This window comes from Xiphophorus hellerii, chromosome 12, assembly GCF_003331165.1.
Source record: "Xiphophorus hellerii strain 12219 chromosome 12, Xiphophorus_hellerii-4.1, whole genome shotgun sequence".
NCBI classification, from domain to species: Eukaryota; Metazoa; Chordata; class Actinopteri; order Cyprinodontiformes; family Poeciliidae; genus Xiphophorus; species Xiphophorus hellerii.
In genome coordinates, this window is record NC_045683.1 from 29,914,989 (window position 1) to 29,931,831 (window position 16,843).

Sequence of the window (16,843 nt, forward strand, 5' to 3'; positions counted from 1 at the left end):
TCACAGAGCAACATTACCTTTGCTCCAACTATAAACGATTATTACTCGATAGTACAGTTAAAACAAAATCTTTTTTTAAAAATTTTTTATAAATACTTGTATTCTAGCTCTGAAATAGAAAAAACTCAGAATCAGTTGAAATCAGTATTTGACAAGAGAAACATTTATGAGACCTGGAGACCGGCCAGTAAGCGAGACGGACGCCTACACTCAGACCCCATGCTCACATTCAGATGTCAGGCCATGCGCACACACACACCCCTACACACACTGTGGTGCACTGCTTCCTGAGCCGAACTGAACCGCAGTAAAACAAACAAACAAAAAAAAAACTTCTGGGTCTCCAGTTTTTTTATTTCAACCAAGTGATGGCAGCAGCTCTGGGTGCCATGCTGTGGAGCTGGAGGGGGGAGGTGGGATGTGGGGGGAGCATGCTGCCGGGGCAACTGGATGCTGATGTGCTGCTATGGTGGGTTGAGGCTGAGGCAGTCCACTTCTGTTCTGGTTAGCAAATCAATTTCTCTCATGAACTTAAAAAAAGGGGGGAAAAAATCAGCCTTCGACCAATCACAGCTGGCCTGGTCACAGCGCCATGCTTTCACTTACAGCCAGTTAAAAACACAACACTCTGTGGAACCGTACAGCAGGATGAAAACTCTGCTGTCAGAAATCAGCGTGTCCCTGTGAAGCTACTGATCAGTTTAAAAAAAAAAAATAATAATAATAATCAACCAAAATGGAGCAGGTGAGGACAGGAGGTGTGAGGGGGAGGGGCTTGGATTAGGATTAGGAGGAGCAGGGTGCAGCGGTGGGAGGGTTGGGCGGGATCTCACCAGACCTCCTGGACTGCCTCTCTGCCACTGTAGAGGAGGAAGAGTGGCAGACGATGGGTAAGAGCTGCCGGAGCAGCGCAGAAAACATGAGCACAGCAACAACACACTTCCTGCTCGGCGCTTAGGTTAGGAGGAGTGACGACGGCCAGCCGTTTCTGAATCCACATCCTGACCAAACATGGCTCTTTATTTTAAAAAAAACCCCTACAAAAACCCAAGACTTCCTAAATGTCTCACATGAAGATGAATTCAAACGGCAGCGCTTCAATCCACCGAAACATCGTTCTGAATATGAGGGCATCGCGCCTCACCAAAACAGCTCAACTCAATCCAACAACCAGTCACCATGGCAACATACTATTTAGCGCCGACAAAGGAAACCAAAATTTGTACAATAAGACACTCTGTGATCTACCACAGGTGAAGCTACAGTCTGATAACAACATCTATCTTTAGTAATTAGATGTAATCCTTGGAACAGCAGTTTTACTTTTTGAACCTGGACAACCAAATGAATTTTTAGGGGATTTTATGCGACAGACCAAGAGAAAGTAGTGAATCAGTGAAGTGAAACAAAAAGAGCAGGACAGCTTTTTTTATTAAACTATTGTAGCTGTAAATACAGCAGAGGGCCAAGTCCACCTATTAGGGACCCATCCATAAGAAAATCTGAGCAAATATTGATATCCAATATTTACAGATATTGTATATATGCCTGTTGACATCTTGGACAAAAATAAAGAAATATATAAACACAGCTGACTTCACCATTATGTCTCTGCTTCAGGTAAATACCCACAATCCTGTGCTGCATCACTATTAGTCACATGACCAACTTCCTCCTCAGAACCTGGTTTCCAGAACCAAACGGCAGCAAGACGGAATCAAATCTCGGTTTCATTCATTGGACTGAGAGCAATGTGTTAAAAAATGACCAATAAAAATAGAAACGTGTGAATGACTAATATCGGCCGAGATAAAGAACATCCCTGATTATTATTTTCACAAACTTTTAAAATCTGGCATTATTTTTCCTTCCACAACCAAGCGCTGCTTTGTGACGGCCTGTCGCATACAGTCACAATGAAACACATTGTAGTGGAAGAAACAACTAAACATAACATGTTTAACATGAATGTCCTGACCGTGGCATTTTGAGACTGTTAAAGTGCTTCTATAGCAACCACCAAAAGCTCAACAAATACAGGAGATATTCACGGGATGTTATTATTTGACATCACTGGTATGTGACATCACTGGTACTGATTGGTTGGAGGTGAAGTGGTCAGTGGGAGTCCAGCTCACCTGCAGTGATGCTTCCTGGCGGCCAACCAGAAGCGACTCTCGCAGCCGTAGCACTGAGCGGCCAGGTGATCAGGGTACCAGCGAGTGACCTGCAGCAAGCACACAGAGCCGTTGACCGCTCCCGTCTACGGAGGAGTTCCGGATGGTCTCCGTGGTGACGGGGTGGTCATGCTCACCTCCGTGTCCTGCTTGTCCACCTGCTCCCAGCTGGCCTCTGAGAAGAGCTCCGTGCTGCAGCGGGACAAGCAGTTTGGGTCCAGGTTGTACTCCGAGTCGGTCATTGAGGTCTGCACAGAAAGAGACAGGAGCCGAGTTTACACCCACCATGAAACGGTGTAAATTGAAATGACAAAAATACATTTGCTTAATACAAACACCCCAATTTCTAAAAAAAACAAACAAAAAAAAACTTTTTTTGCAAAAAGTTTTGGAGCTGGGATGAGGTGGTTTTGTAGCCGTAGCCACATAGATGCATTTGACAAAGCTGCAATGGAAAAACACTTTCTGCATCACACAAATCACTCATCACCAACAGCTGGATCAGTCTGCTGGCGAAAACGTCAAAGACGACAACAGGAAGTGGTAGGAGAAAAATGGTTTGTCTTGGTATTTCATTTTTTCAAACTATGTGCAGCTGGCTCCACCAGAGCCGTCACAGCTTCACACAGCTCATGAAAAGTTGTGCATCACTCTAAAGTGAAGAATCCATAACGCTTCTGTAAAGTCGCCAACTACAGCTTCATCGAATGCTGCATACGTAGCTGCTCCAAAGTTTAAGAGGTTTATTGCACCAACGCCTGAATAAGACGCCGACGTTTCTCTGATGCCTGATAGATGATGAGCGTTGACACCACGGCTGAATTATGAATATGTATCATGTAACTACATCTGTGGCTGCCATAATTTTTAATGACTAATCCGGTGAATTAGCTTATTCATGTGTGATTTTAAAGTCTTTTCTTAATGGGAACACTGCAACTGCAAAGTTTAGTTTTTTTTGACACTGGCAGAATGTAGACAAAGATTTGTGCACATTTTTGGATGGAAACAGCATGGAAAGTTACATTTTTCTCTAAAGAGTAAAAGGCAAAGCAGCGTCTCACCACTTCGTCACCCACATCTCCGTTGATCCGGTGCGATCCGGCGTATTGCTGGTTCTCCAGGCGGCTCCACAGCTCCTGCACCTGCTTCTTCAGCGTCTCCACCTCCATCTGGTGCCCGGCCTCGATCTGCCTCAGCCTCTGCTGGATGGCGTCCGTGTGCAATGTGAGTCCGTCGTCGTCCAGATGGCTGCGGGTCGGCTGCTCCGGGCTGATGGCGGCCCGGCTGGGAGCGGTGTGGCAGCAGCGGTGCTGCAGGCAGGCGCCACGTGGATGGAGGACCAGGGAGTTGCAGCTGGCCAGAGACACCTGTCGGCTGAGCGGGACCCGCTCCCCGTTCCCTTTGGCCCAGTGCGGTCCTACGCTGGGGTCTCCATCGGAGCAGTCTCCGTTGTAAAGCCCTTCCCTGCTTAGCTCAGCACTGGCAGACTGAAAGGCACTGACCGAGGCATGCTTGCTGCCCCCGTTTAAAGTTCTGCTAAAGCCAGACTCGGCCGCCTCCCTGTCCTTCCTGAAGCCGGGATGTTGGCTCTTTCCGTCGCCGTGCGGCTGACGGTTGGGTAAAACACTTGGCTGTCCAGGAAGAAGCTCCAGCTTGCTGCAGGCTTCTTCTGTTAAAGTCTCTGTGGAGCTCTCCATCACGGACGCCCTCTTGTCCAGCGGATCGTCCGATTCTGAGACGGCGAGCTCGGGTTCTGAGGGGGGACCGGTCTCGTCTACGTCCTGCTCCTCTGATGACCCGCCCACAAAGCCGTTAATAATGGTTCTATGGGATTCAGACAGCGGCTGCTCTCCTGAGCTAGACTCTTCTCTAACAGCAGAGCAGGTGATGCTCTGCTCCACAGCGCCCTCTGGTGTTTGAGTCTGGTCATTCGGCTGCTGATGGAGTTCCTGTTCCTCCTGTGAAGGCAGAGGAGGAGAATCCCCATCGTCCTCAGACTCCACCTCGCCATTGTCAGGATGGTGACCGTTTGTAACTATTTCTCTCTGAGTTTCCGTCGTTGGAGTTTCCCCCTCACTTTCAACTTCCTTCTTCACTTCTGTGTGAGCAGCAGCAGCAGCAGCGGCAGGTCTCTGCCCCTGTAAATCTGCTCCCGTTTCCTGCGTGGCTTCCTGTAGGATGTTCTCCATTTGCCCCTCAGCCATGCCGACCACCACAGAGAGCTCCGCCTCCTCCGCTCCCCCGTCTGGGCTGACCGGGGCGTCCTGTTGGAGCGCGGCCTGGGATTCACGGGGATGCTGGTCGTCGCCCAGCTCCGACTGCTGTCCGTCCGTACGTGGCCCCTCTCCGCCGGCCTGCGGCTCCTGACTGCCCCCTCCCTCAGGGCCCACCGCCATGTTGAGCTCCAGAGAACGCCGGTGGTCCTGCCACTTCTCGTTGAGGCTCGGGTCACTGGAGCGCCGGTTGGGAGCCAGCGTGCTTCCCAGCTCACACGCACTGGGCAGGTTGTCAAAAGAGCGAGTCTTTGTTCGTCTAAACAGGAAATGAGAAAAATAATTCAGCGGTGAAAACACAATTAAACCGTCTCAGCACTTCTGGCTAAGATTGACAGACCAAGTCTTTGTGTTAACCAGTCATCTTCATCAAAACAAGAAAAAGACAAAAGATTAGACTAGGAACACAGACTGTCTTTTTAAATACTCTTGCAACCCAAAATGGTCTTAATATGTCATTAAGACCATTAGTGCCTTGCAGAAATATTTATAGATATCTTAACCAGGGACAGGACTTTTTATTAAATAGATTTGAATTTATTTAATAAATTTAATCTTCATAAATCCCTTTTTTTCTTTATAAAGGTTCTAGATGGAACCTTTATAATCATGCATTTCTGGTACACCTGTAAATCTGACACACAAGGAACAGTCACAAACAGCGGTGGATGACGAAGCTGCTTCTCTTGGTCCACTGGAGGGTCATTTTTGCTTCAAAAAAACAATCTGATTGGATGAAATGAAAGACTATTAAAGTTTTGCTAAAAGGAGTTAGCCCATCAATCTATTCAAGCCTAAAATAGGATCTCAATGCTAAACGTGTAGCAGTAGCACAGACTTCCCCTACGCTAATGTGAGCATCCACAGTTCACATATAGAAGTTCCATGATCCAGCGTTCCTGAAACACCTGAAAGTTGATTGAGGAGGACAGCACTTTGCATCAATCTGACAGCTGAACAGCTTAAATAACTGATTAAAAACAATAAATATCGTTGTTTTTATCTTGCAACTTGTCAAAGTTACTGTAAACAAACCACACCATCAGCCAATCACAGACGGGTCTTTTTCATTCAGAGCTTTCCTTGCATTCACTTGGATAAACAACCAATCACAACCAGCAAAGCGAAACATTATTAAACTAAACGGGTAGATTTAGGAAAACACAAGAAAACCTCAGACAATAAACCCTGAAATTTTGTACCAGGAATATTTAGCTAAGTATACAAATATCCATTGTTGCCCATTTTAGGTAATATTTCCTCTAATTTATTTGACTTTTAAATATGACCAGCTTGTTTTAAGACCCATCGGCTGATTACTTCATCCAGGTACAAATAAACTGATGTTTGTTGTAATGAAATGCTTTTATGTTTGTCTGTTTTAAGAATCTTTAGTTGCCGTTTAAATATAACGTCTTCCAATAGCATCACTAACTAGTCCAATTTCCTGTCAACTTCTCACATTTTTTAACACAGTGAGCTGCTGGTGGTCTGATCTAGCCCACCTACCACCACGCTTAGCAGCTTTTCTAGGGGAAGCCCTGTATAATAAATTATTTCCAAGTATCTGTTTCAAATAAAATAAAATAAAAAAACTTCAACATTTTAAATGCAGTTTCAGAGGAACCTCTGCAAGACACTGCATGACTGCTGGGTGACATAAAGCTGCTGTGAGGTCTGGTAAAAGCAACGTCAAGAAGCAGAAGGGTTGTTAAGCCGGGACCCTCTGGCTGTGGGGGGTCCTCGGTTTGTGTTTATCTTACATGAAGCAGGAAGTGGGGGGTCGGGTGCCAACGCGCCAGGCTCACCTGCCCAGGGGCGCATCCTCCGGGTTGGCACCGGGCACAGGGTAGGGAGCACAGGAGTCGTCAGAGGGGGTGGTGGGGGAAGAGCTGGGCAGATAAACTGCGGTCCACAGCATCAGGTTCCGCACATGACAAACTGGGTGGAGAACCTGCGAGCAGAACAAACCCACCCACCAAATGCGATCAGTGGGATAAAATAGTAGGAGTCTTAAAAGTCCCCGCATACTCAGGCGCACCTCACTCACCTGAGGTCCGCAAAAGGTCAATTTTTACACCCAAGTACGCGTTGTCGTAAAGTAAACTACTTTTTGGGAAACTAACTGGTTTGTATGCGACACTGAGCTGAAAATGTTGCGTCAGCGTAACCAGTGTAGCTCAAAGAGCAACTGCTGCTCTTTGAGCTACACTGATAGGTGTGTGACGGCTGCCCTGGTTAGAGTTTAGATCAGGCCCGAAAAATCCGATGCACCCAAGGCCCTGTGTGAGAGTCCAATCTGACTAATTAACTTGAGTTAGAGACATGAACCCAAAGTAAACTTGACATATTCTTTTAATTCCAATTTTACTGCCTTTGTTTTAAGACCACCATATGAGGTGGTCTTAAAACCACTGGGGGAAATGTAACTTCTCCCATGTTCAGTTTTAGTTTAACCTCTTCCCGCTCCATCTTGTCACTTGTAACCACAAAGTGAGTCGGGTACAAATCACACATTGAACAGATCCCATCTCTGCTGCTGCTCCATGCAGCGCATGCAGGCAGTGCGCTGCGCTTGTTACAGTCTGATTAACTTCTGAATCCTACTTACTTCATTTCCTCAACAAGTTCAACTATCAACACTATAAAACTAGATCTATATCATGCATTTTCGTTCGGTTTTCTCTGTGTATTGCAGGCTCATTAAACGCGCCACACAAGCCTGACCCGACAATTAAGCAAATAATTCTGATCTGACCCGGTAAGAATGTTGGGTCAGGTCTGGGTCATAAATATAAACTTTAGCCATGAAGGAGAAGAATTGGGGCTAAGTTCCCAAAAAGCTCTTCAATCTTACTAGTACCCATTTGGATTGTACGAAATGAAAGGACCCGTCACGAGAAACGTCTGCACGACTGACTATGAAATCTCAACTGTGAGCGAACAGTAAGCCTGAGCGCGTGGGAGCCTTGAGATGGAAGTCTGAACAAGATGTGACAAGAACATCTGCGTTGTCAGAGTATTGTTTTTAAATTTGCTAAAGGGGGAATTTCACTGCCTACAACAACAGCAACCACAACAATGCAACACTTGGAAGGCTGAAAAACAGACTTTAAATCAAGTTTGAAAGCAAAACAATTGCCGATAAATCTAGAACGCTGTGAAAGTCAAGACTATGGTTTCATCCTGTCTGTTTACGGACTCCACAGCTCGACGTTTCTCATGCTTCGTCTTGTCGGGCTTTAATCAACGTTCCTGTGAGTGAAACGGGCTGAAAGAGCCCTCTAGAGATGCAGGGTGAAAACACGCAGGGCGCAGAGGCCCCGGCCCCCTGAGGAGATGAGTGGGTGAGACGTACGGTTTCAGAGTGGGAGGAGTACAGCATGTTCCTCAGCGTGCGGTTGGCTGGCCGCAGCAGCGACCACACGGAGCAGGTTCTCTCCTGAACGTGCCGGTCCTCCCTCTCCTTGCCGCTGTTGCACAGGAAGGTGCCGAACAGGCAGGAGTAGGTGTGCTGCACCAGCTTCACCTGCACGTACACACACACATACACACACACATGCCGACATGCCCGGACTTGTAAACAATCCATCGCAAGTGTGCAAATCAAAAGAAGTTCTCTTAGTGTTATTAACACTCCCTTAAGGGAACTGAGATGTGTGGGGATTAGAGGAAAACCATCCTCACTTCTAGACAGGAAGACATTCAGAAGTGGTGGAAAAGGAGCTCGTACCAGGAAGGCCTCGTTGAACTCGAAGGAGCACGGGAACTGCCTCTGCAGCTGATGAACGCAGTCCAGCCACTGCAGGAAGACGGGGCAGCGCTCGTTCAGGTCCTCAGAGTTCTCCCCGTGACCACAGCGGTCTGCAAACTTATGGCCAAAGTCCAGCCATTCCGTTTCCACCAAAACCTGGAAGCCCTGCGCAAACGCATCACACCATTTCACTTGTAGGAAACAACTAGGGAAAAAAAAAACTGACCCTTTTTGTGTCATAAGTTGTATTTTGGATGGAAAATGCTGCCAAAGTGAGCATTTTAGCCTGCAGAAGTTTAAATATGTTAAATTCTTCCAATTTTATAAAGCATTACTGATCTATGTCTGTCCACCAAAGGCACAGTGAAGGTCATTTTGGTCTAATTCACAAATGGACCTTAAAACAGCTCTCACCAATAAATAATTGATAAATCTCATTCAAATGGGCCGTATTATATATTTTCCAGGTGCATGGTGCCTTTTTATAGCACAATCAAGTAATTATGTTACATTCAGTTGCTATAAAAATGAATGGCTTCTGGGCAGCACTAAGCAAGCTGCAGAAATATAGAACAAAATCTAAAAGTCTCACTTCTCACTAAATTTAGTCTCAATAGAATTGCTGCACAGTTAACACAGATTGTTTTAAACAGAGTAAAGTTATCAACAAAAAGATCAGACCACGGTCAACACCACTGATTTGGTTTTGCTGCTGAAACATGTTGCTGCAGTTAACCCGTAAAAAAAATGGAGCATGTTTTGTTGATTTAGCGATATAACAGAACACAAATATACCTACTGCTGCGTGTGTGTGTGTGTGTGTGGGTGTGTGTGTGTGTGTGTATGTGTGTGGGGGTGTGCATGTGTGTGTGTGTGTGTGGGTGTGTGGGTGTGTGTGCGAATGATTCAGTCCAGACTTGTGTAGTATTCAAGGTATTACCTGTAAAAATAAAACCAGCTGATGACCAGAATCTGACACCAGATCCCGCCAGAAACTCAAATTGAACTCATTTTGTTGTTTTGACATCATCTGACGTTTTTTGTTTAGAAAGAAAAATCTGAATGGCCTAAAATGGGCAGGTCAGAGTTTTAGACAAACTTGGTAATCTGTCATAAAGTGATGATCAGTACACCACTACTGTTCGTCTGTAACTTCCTACTTCAAATAGTTGAAGAAGTTTCAAGGAAATGGGAACGTCAATACCTCGATGGTGCGATAGTACGGGTCCAAGAGCAGCTTGGACAGAGCAACAATCTGCGGTGTGCGGTCCCAGCCGTCGGAGCAATGCACCAGGACGGGCCGGTGGTCTCTGTCCACCGCATTGACCACCAGCAGGGCCGCCTTCAGCAGCAGAGACAGGTGCTGCAGCCACTTGGTGCTCTCCAGCGCAGACAGCCAGCTGGGGAGGCGGCAAAAGAGGAAAACTTTGAGCAACCGCTTTAATCTCTCAAGGGCAGTCAGACAGCACAAATCAGCACAACAGCTCAATTCTTTCCTCAAATCAGGCGTTTTAAAAGGCCAACTTAATGGGACCAAACAATGAAAAGTAAAACAAGCAGCAATTTGCACAGAAAAAAATAAGAACAATTTTCACGCTTTAATTTTACAATGTTTCTGATTACATGTTTCACCAAACTTGTGAAGCTACTGGTGTATTTAAGGGTGCTGTTCTGGTGCAGAGCTATCAAGTATATTTATAATTCAGTACATTTATGTCTGTGTTTAAGAAAAGAAAAGTTCAGCACAGTTGTTTTGTTTGGGATCAGCCGATTCTAGTAAACCTCAGATATCGATATCAATATCGGAAGTAAATAATTACAGCATATAATTATTTAAAACAGTACAGACACAAATAAACATAAGCTAGAGTCCTTTACGTTCCCCAAAATAAAACACATCTATTCTAGTACATCTAGAATAACGCAGACTGTGAGGACATTTCTGACCTCCTAGCTGAATTCTACAACCTTCTCCTGCAGCAGTGCAGTTTAATTACACATCAACCTGGAGTTAACTTGGAGAGTTCAAATGGAAGAGATCCTCTACCTGGGCTGGGGCCAGGCTCTAAATCAGGCACAGATGTCTGAGCTATTCCATAACACAACAGTGATTACTAGGTACCTCCAGCAAGCAAAGCTGTGCTGCAGTTGTAATCTCAGCCTGCATGGTCATAATGTTGTGTCTAGAGTCTGAAATCACTGCTGGAGGGAACTGTAATTAAACATAAAGAGAAGACGAAGAAGTAAAAAAAAACATACTTGGCTGGGTCAGGCATCTGAGTGCAGAGGAAACGTAGTGACTGGAAACTCTTGCGGATGGAGTGAATGTTGGCCATTCCCATGAATACAACCTCACAGTTGGGATAGTACTCTGGAAAAAAAAAAAGAAAAAAGAAACGCAGTCAAAAACTAAACCCGTTTAATTTTAGCACAAAGAACAATCGCATTTGGGGCTAAGTGAGCTTCTGATTCTGCAGCATGCATTGACCTAAATCTGCTTGAAACCTTAAACCGAGACACAAAGCCTACCTGGGCACTCGCAGCCTCCCCCCTTGGCCCTGTTAGCCACCGCCGCCGCGTACGACCTAGCATCCAGGATCAGCAGCTTGTGGGGCTGGATGGCCAGAGTCTCCACCTCTGAACTATTGGTCATGGAGGATTCTGGGGAAAAAAGGAGTTATTGTAGTTTTATTCAGATTTAATAGAAATATTTAGAATGTTGCTAAAAAAAATTGCTATTCCAAAAATATGCTTGAATTGCCTTGCAAAGGAATTCAGAAACTTTGACATTTTTCCCAGTTGATTACATTTATAGCCACAAACTTTAATACGTTGTCTTAACATTTTATGTGGGGAAAAAAACAACTAAGTGCGAAAGGAAAGAAAAATAATTAATCACAATTCACTCATAAACTTTATGTATTCATTTGGATTTTTTTCTGAAAAATCAGGAATATTTATCCAAACCATTTTCACATTTAGAGACTGAAATGTTTTGCACCACTGTTCTTTAGTAAAATAAGAATTATTTGTAAAAGTAAAAAAATAAAATGAGAATTATGTCATAAAGCATCATTAAAATTTCAAAGTCTTACCCTGTAACTCAATTAGATCTAGGTTTGGACTTTGAAGGGGCCATGCTAACACATGCTTATGATTTGATTTAAACCATTCAATTCTCAGTGAGACATTCAAAGCTTAGGATATTGTTTTACTCGATTCAAATAAGAAAAAAAGATTTATTATGAAGGAAAATTAACTGTTTTATAACTCATATCAGCCAAGTAAATTCAAAGAGTCGTGGATGATCCATTATGGTGATCTGCACTTCCGAACTTCCTGTTTGGTCCTGAATCCATGAAGCCTCTTTTTCAGCTGCTCTGGGATTTGGGGTCAGAGTTCAGATATTATACGAGCTTTTAAGAAGCTTATCAGCTGCTCCCAACTGTAAAAACAACACCTTGTTGCCACGGTTACATATCATAACAGCTGTCTGAAAGTAAAACGTAAGACCAAAACTCCTTCCTACTGCCAGCATCCAAAACCAGCAACAAAAGCAACTCATTAAAAACATTTATGAACAATGACCCAACAACCTAATTATAGCATAATGTGGCTGACATCCATGTGCAACCAAATGCAATTACTTTTATTTTGTTGATACCATTGAAGGTCACACTTCACATGTCTTTACTTGCTAAACTTTTGAACGCTTTTGAAAGCACCGAATTGTTTTTCTTGATGTGGCTTAAGAAAAAAAAATATTCCAATAAGTTTTATTTTGCTTTCTAAAAACAAAATGCAAAAATGTTGAGATGGTATGAATAGTCTTGCAAGGCTCTGTAATTAAACTACAGGATGCATTTATGGACCTTCAAGCTAAAACGACAACACATTATTACTGCGATGTGCGTTTGAGTCAGCCAGCTGCTACAGACGAGCTCTAACAGGTAGGCTTGCACAAGTTCTGCTGATCGCGGGCCCGCTGTGGGGAATGTGTGTGTGACTGTGAGGATAACAGCAGCGCATCTCATCAGTAAAAACCCTCGTACCGAAATCAGTATCGGGCAGGACTGAGCCGTTGGTGTAGCCGCCGTTGGTAAGATGTTTGCGGCTGCTGCTGTCCACGGCGCAGGCCTTGGCGATGGACTGCACCAGGTGCTCGTCGTCGGCATTCCTCCATCCCCACCAGCTGACTTCTGGCTGGCCGCAGCGGGCGATCACAGCGCCGGTGCTCTGGTGCCTGCATGGGGAGGGGGGAAAAAAAAGATAAGCCACAGATTACAGGGCTGAGCAAGGAATCTATGATTTTATCAAGAAAACTGTATTTACAGTACTGCTATGAACAGCCACACGGCGGTAAACAAAGTTAGAGTCAATATTCAGACACAGAGCAGCTTGGAGACAATGGCTGGGTGATAAAACAATGATATATATCGCCATAGAAACGTGATAATAACAATAGAAAGAAAAAAAAACGGCCGATAGAATGTTGATAATGTTGCTGAACTCTGATTCAGAACCCCAAGGCACTCTGGGGGATGTAGGCAGAGGGAAGGCTTTGGATGCTCGACCTCTCACAGCCAGCTAAGGAAGGTTGGTGGCATCAACTAAACTCACTCACTCAGGTTACCTAGCAACAACCTGCTTCACATGTGCAGGAGCAGATTCATGTTGCCCCCAGCAAAAACAAAAGAAAAAAAAAATTAACAGATTTGGGTCACTTCAGGCTGCAGTGTGAACGAAGCCATATTAACAGGAAAGTCAGTTGTGAGAGAGGAGGGGGACGTTTACCCCTGCACCACCAACGTACAGGGGTAAATGGATAGTTAACACAAAAAGCTAATCAATAATTATCAATATCGACAAAACCTGTCACAATAAGCCAAAAATGTATTTATTTACAATAAAATGCAACAGTTGTTAAAGAGACCCTCCCCTTTAATATCATTGAAAAGCTGCCGTTGTGAGAGACGCTGCAAACATTTGATACCCAGGATAAAGTAGTTGGTTTGCACCACCTGACAATTTTGCTTACCTGCCCTGTCAAAGCTGAATGACCAAAAATTCATCTCAGTAACCAAAACTGCATTTCAAAACATAATAAATTATTGTTATTTTGGTTGCTTTATTTGTTTATTTTGGATTTTCTAAATGCTTTTCAGTTCCAGTGTTAAATGGTTTTAGGCACCAGCTGAACACTGGAGCCCTGAAAGGTGATGTCAGTGTTTTATGAGCAAAAATAATGTCATCAGGCCATGGGGCAACAATAAACAGCCATAAAGACTTTATATTATTCTTAACCACCTAATGAAGCTTTTTATTTCTGCCTCCTGGTTGCAGTCTGATATAGAACCAGAAGGATTTCATCAAACAACTCCATCAGCTCTTTCACAAAAACAGTTTCTGTGCAGCAATGAATAAATTAAACAAATACGGTTCGAAGGAAGAAATAAACAGACTGACCTGTAAACCACGGCAGGAAACCTTTTCCAGGAACGGAAGGCGGCCACATTTTCCAGCTCCTTGTCAGTGATCCAGGCTGGCACCAGCAGCTGCTGAGGATAGCTGGGGCAAAGCCTGGCAGGAGGGAGGGCCACAGAGAACAGAGTCAAACTAGGGAGGTGGTAGCTCTCTTTATAAGGTTTATGATGATAAATCTATAGATTTCAACGATAGGAGCAAATACGCTGTTTTATTTTAGATTCCTTTTTTAGGATTTGCAGGAGTTTCTGCAGTATATTTGAAGCTTACGTGGTTATATTATTTTCCCCATTATGACTTTAGCTTACTTCCCACCTTGTGTACATATCTAAGCGCACCTACTGCACATATATTCAATCTTGGTTGTGCACTTTAGCGGCTCATTTTAGCTGCTGGGGACTATGTCCCAAATATTCAAACATTGTATTTACCTGTTCTATGTTTTTCTAGTTCGGATCCCTCTGTTCCCCGGGGACCCTGCGCAAATTCTGTTTGCAAACTTATTTTGTTTCTGTTATTATTATCATTTTGCCTCATTACTTGCTCATACTCATTCTGTGAGACTAGAAATGCTGGTCACAGTTGTCAAAAATTTGCTTTATCCCTCCCTGTTTGGTTTTGTGGACATTCTGTACATATTCCCTAGACCCCACACAGATAAGACAGTGTTATGCATAAAGGGTTTGTTGCCGTTTATGATATATTCTGAGATGTCTAAACATAGACCACATAGAGATAATGGATGACCCACTTAAAATCGTAACTTATAATGTAAAAGGGCTCCACAATCCAGCCAAAAGAAAGAAAATATTGAATCAATTAAAACAAATCAACTGTCACATTGCTTTTTTGCAAGAAACTCATCTATCTGATACAGAGCATGAAAAATTAAAAAAATCTTGGGCAGATAAGGCTTTCTACTCATCCCACCAGTCGGGGAAAAAAAAGGGCGTTGTCATACTTGTGCACCGGCAGATTAATTTCACACAAACGTTGCTACATAGAGACACAGAGGGAAGATATGTATTAGTTAATGGTACAATTGATGGCATAGAAGTATCGCTTGTAAATGTGTATGCACCTAACACGGATGCGCCTGATTTCATAAAGTCACTGTTTAAGGTAATATTACAGCACAGTACTGGGCTGTTGTTGCTGGGTGGGGACTTCAACTGTACTCTGTCACAAATATTGGACAGATTACCCACTCCAAAAACCCCCTCTCTAGAATGAGTAGGATGCTTAAACACCAGATTATAGAGACGGGTATTGTAGACGTATGGAGAAGCAGGTTTCCCAGAACTAAAGACTTTACTTTCTACTCAAACAGTCATGCCTCCTACTCTAGGATCGACTATTTCTTTACCCCAAAGTCAGAACTGCATAGAATAGTAGATATTGAAATATTACCTATTACTATTTCTGACCATGCACCTATCTTATTAAAATGGAATATAGGACACAGGCTAACATCTAAACAATGGAGGCTTAATACGTCCCTGCTTAACGACAAAGTATTCATTGCGTTTATTACAGAGGAGCTCAAGATATACCTAGAAACTAATACATCTACAGAAACAACACCTCTGATATTATGGGACTGTGCCAAAGCATTCCTTCGGGGCCGCATAATATCCTTCACATCTGCGAGGAAAAAACAGAAGAATGCTAAACAAAAAGAGTTGGAGGACAAAATTAAAGAATTGGAGCTTAAACATAAAAGACACGCTTCAGCTAAAATCTTGAAGGAATTAAATGCAACCCGCAGACAACTAAACAGCCTATTGTCAGATAAAGTAGAAGGCAACTTGAGGTTCACTAATCAAAAATATTATGAATATGGCCAGAAGGCTAGTAGGTTATTGGCATTTAGATTGAGGAAACAACAGTCCTCCAACATGGTTCATAAAATAAAATCCCAAGAGTCTATTGAGACAAGACCTGACAAAATAGCAGAGGCCTTTGCAAAATTTTACAAATTATTATATACAAACACCGATACCTGTAATAATGACCAAGAGCTCACAGATTTTTTAAATAATATAAAATTGAACCACTTAACGGATGAGGCGGCGTTGAACTTAGATCAACCGATTGAGGAATGGGAGATCAAGCAGATAATTAAATCACTTAAGAACAACAAAAGTCCAGGCCCAGATGGATTTACAAACGACTTTTATAAAACTTTTCTAGATCTTCTGGCCCCCCTGCTATTAAAAGCATATCACCATGCTTTAAAATCCAAAACTATGGCACCATCTTGGACAGAAGCCACTATAGTAGTAATCCACAAAGAGGGTAAGGATCCTACAGACTGCCAGTCCTATAGACCTATATCACTGTTGAATACAGATTCACGCATACTCACAGCAATCCTAGCAAGACGACTTAACAAATTCATCACCCAAATCATACATCCCGATCAGACAGGATTTATTGTAGGCAGGTACTATGCTGACAATCTAAGGCGCTTACTAAACATAACAAGCGTCCAAAAAGAGAGAAAGATTGAATCAGCAATCATATCCTTAGATGCCCAAAAGGCGTTTGACAGAGTGTCTTGGAAATACTTAATTCATACTTTGAAATGTTTTGGATTTGGCCCACATTTTGTTGACTGGGTGCAAACACTTTACTCCTCTCCACAGGCAGCAGTTAAAGTTAATGGCTTTAGGTCTGCTGGATTTTCATTAGAACGGGGGTGCAGACAGGGGTGCCCGCTCTCACCCCTTCTGTTCGCCATTAGTATTGAACCGTTAGCCCAAATCATTAGAGATGATGCTAATATTAAAGGGATAGAAATTAACAAGGAAGTACACAAAATCTCATTATATGCTGATGATGTATTATTGTATTTGACGGAACCTAAATCAACAATCCCCCACCTGAAAGAGCTCATCTCTCAATATGGATTTTACTCAGGCTACAAAATCAACATAGAAAAGACAGAAGCTATGGATGTAAATGGCACAATTTCAGATTTCATAAAAGTACAGAGTGGCTTTAAGTGGCCCAAGAACGGTATCAAATATCTGGGTATTCAAATACCTCCACTTCTATGTGACCTCTATGAGGCAAACTATAGCAAACTTCTACGAGTCATTAAAAATGACCTGGAGCGTTGGGATACACTCCCTATCTCTCTGATAGGG

At 43.4% G+C, this 16,843-nt stretch overlaps 1 protein-coding gene across 4 annotated transcripts in view; it reads right to left on the reverse strand.

Annotated features, from left to right (window-relative positions):
• Positions 1 to 16,843, reverse strand: part of mtmr3 (myotubularin related protein 3) — a 41,917-nt gene that overhangs the window by 6,780 nt on the left and 18,294 nt on the right. For 2 of the 4 annotated variants that reach the window (XM_032577832.1, XM_032577834.1), the window contains exons 9-20: positions 13,674 to 13,787; positions 12,260 to 12,450; positions 10,737 to 10,868; positions 10,467 to 10,578; positions 9,412 to 9,607; positions 8,187 to 8,372; positions 7,812 to 7,982; positions 6,262 to 6,407; positions 3,242 to 4,712; positions 2,315 to 2,425; positions 2,139 to 2,227; positions 834 to 860 (exon numbers count right to left, since the gene is read on the reverse strand). In XM_032577832.1, coding sequence (XP_032433723.1) covers positions 834 to 860; positions 2,139 to 2,227; positions 2,315 to 2,425; positions 3,242 to 4,712; positions 6,262 to 6,407; positions 7,812 to 7,982; positions 8,187 to 8,372; positions 9,412 to 9,607; positions 10,467 to 10,578; positions 10,737 to 10,868; positions 12,260 to 12,450; positions 13,674 to 13,787 — 2,946 coding nt within the window. The remainder of the gene's footprint in view (positions 1 to 833; positions 861 to 2,138; positions 2,228 to 2,314; positions 2,426 to 3,241; positions 4,713 to 6,261; positions 6,408 to 7,811; positions 7,983 to 8,186; positions 8,373 to 9,411; positions 9,608 to 10,466; positions 10,579 to 10,736; positions 10,869 to 12,259; positions 12,451 to 13,673; positions 13,788 to 16,843) is intronic. The other 2 variants (XM_032577833.1, XM_032577835.1) reach the window with 1 other exon arrangement.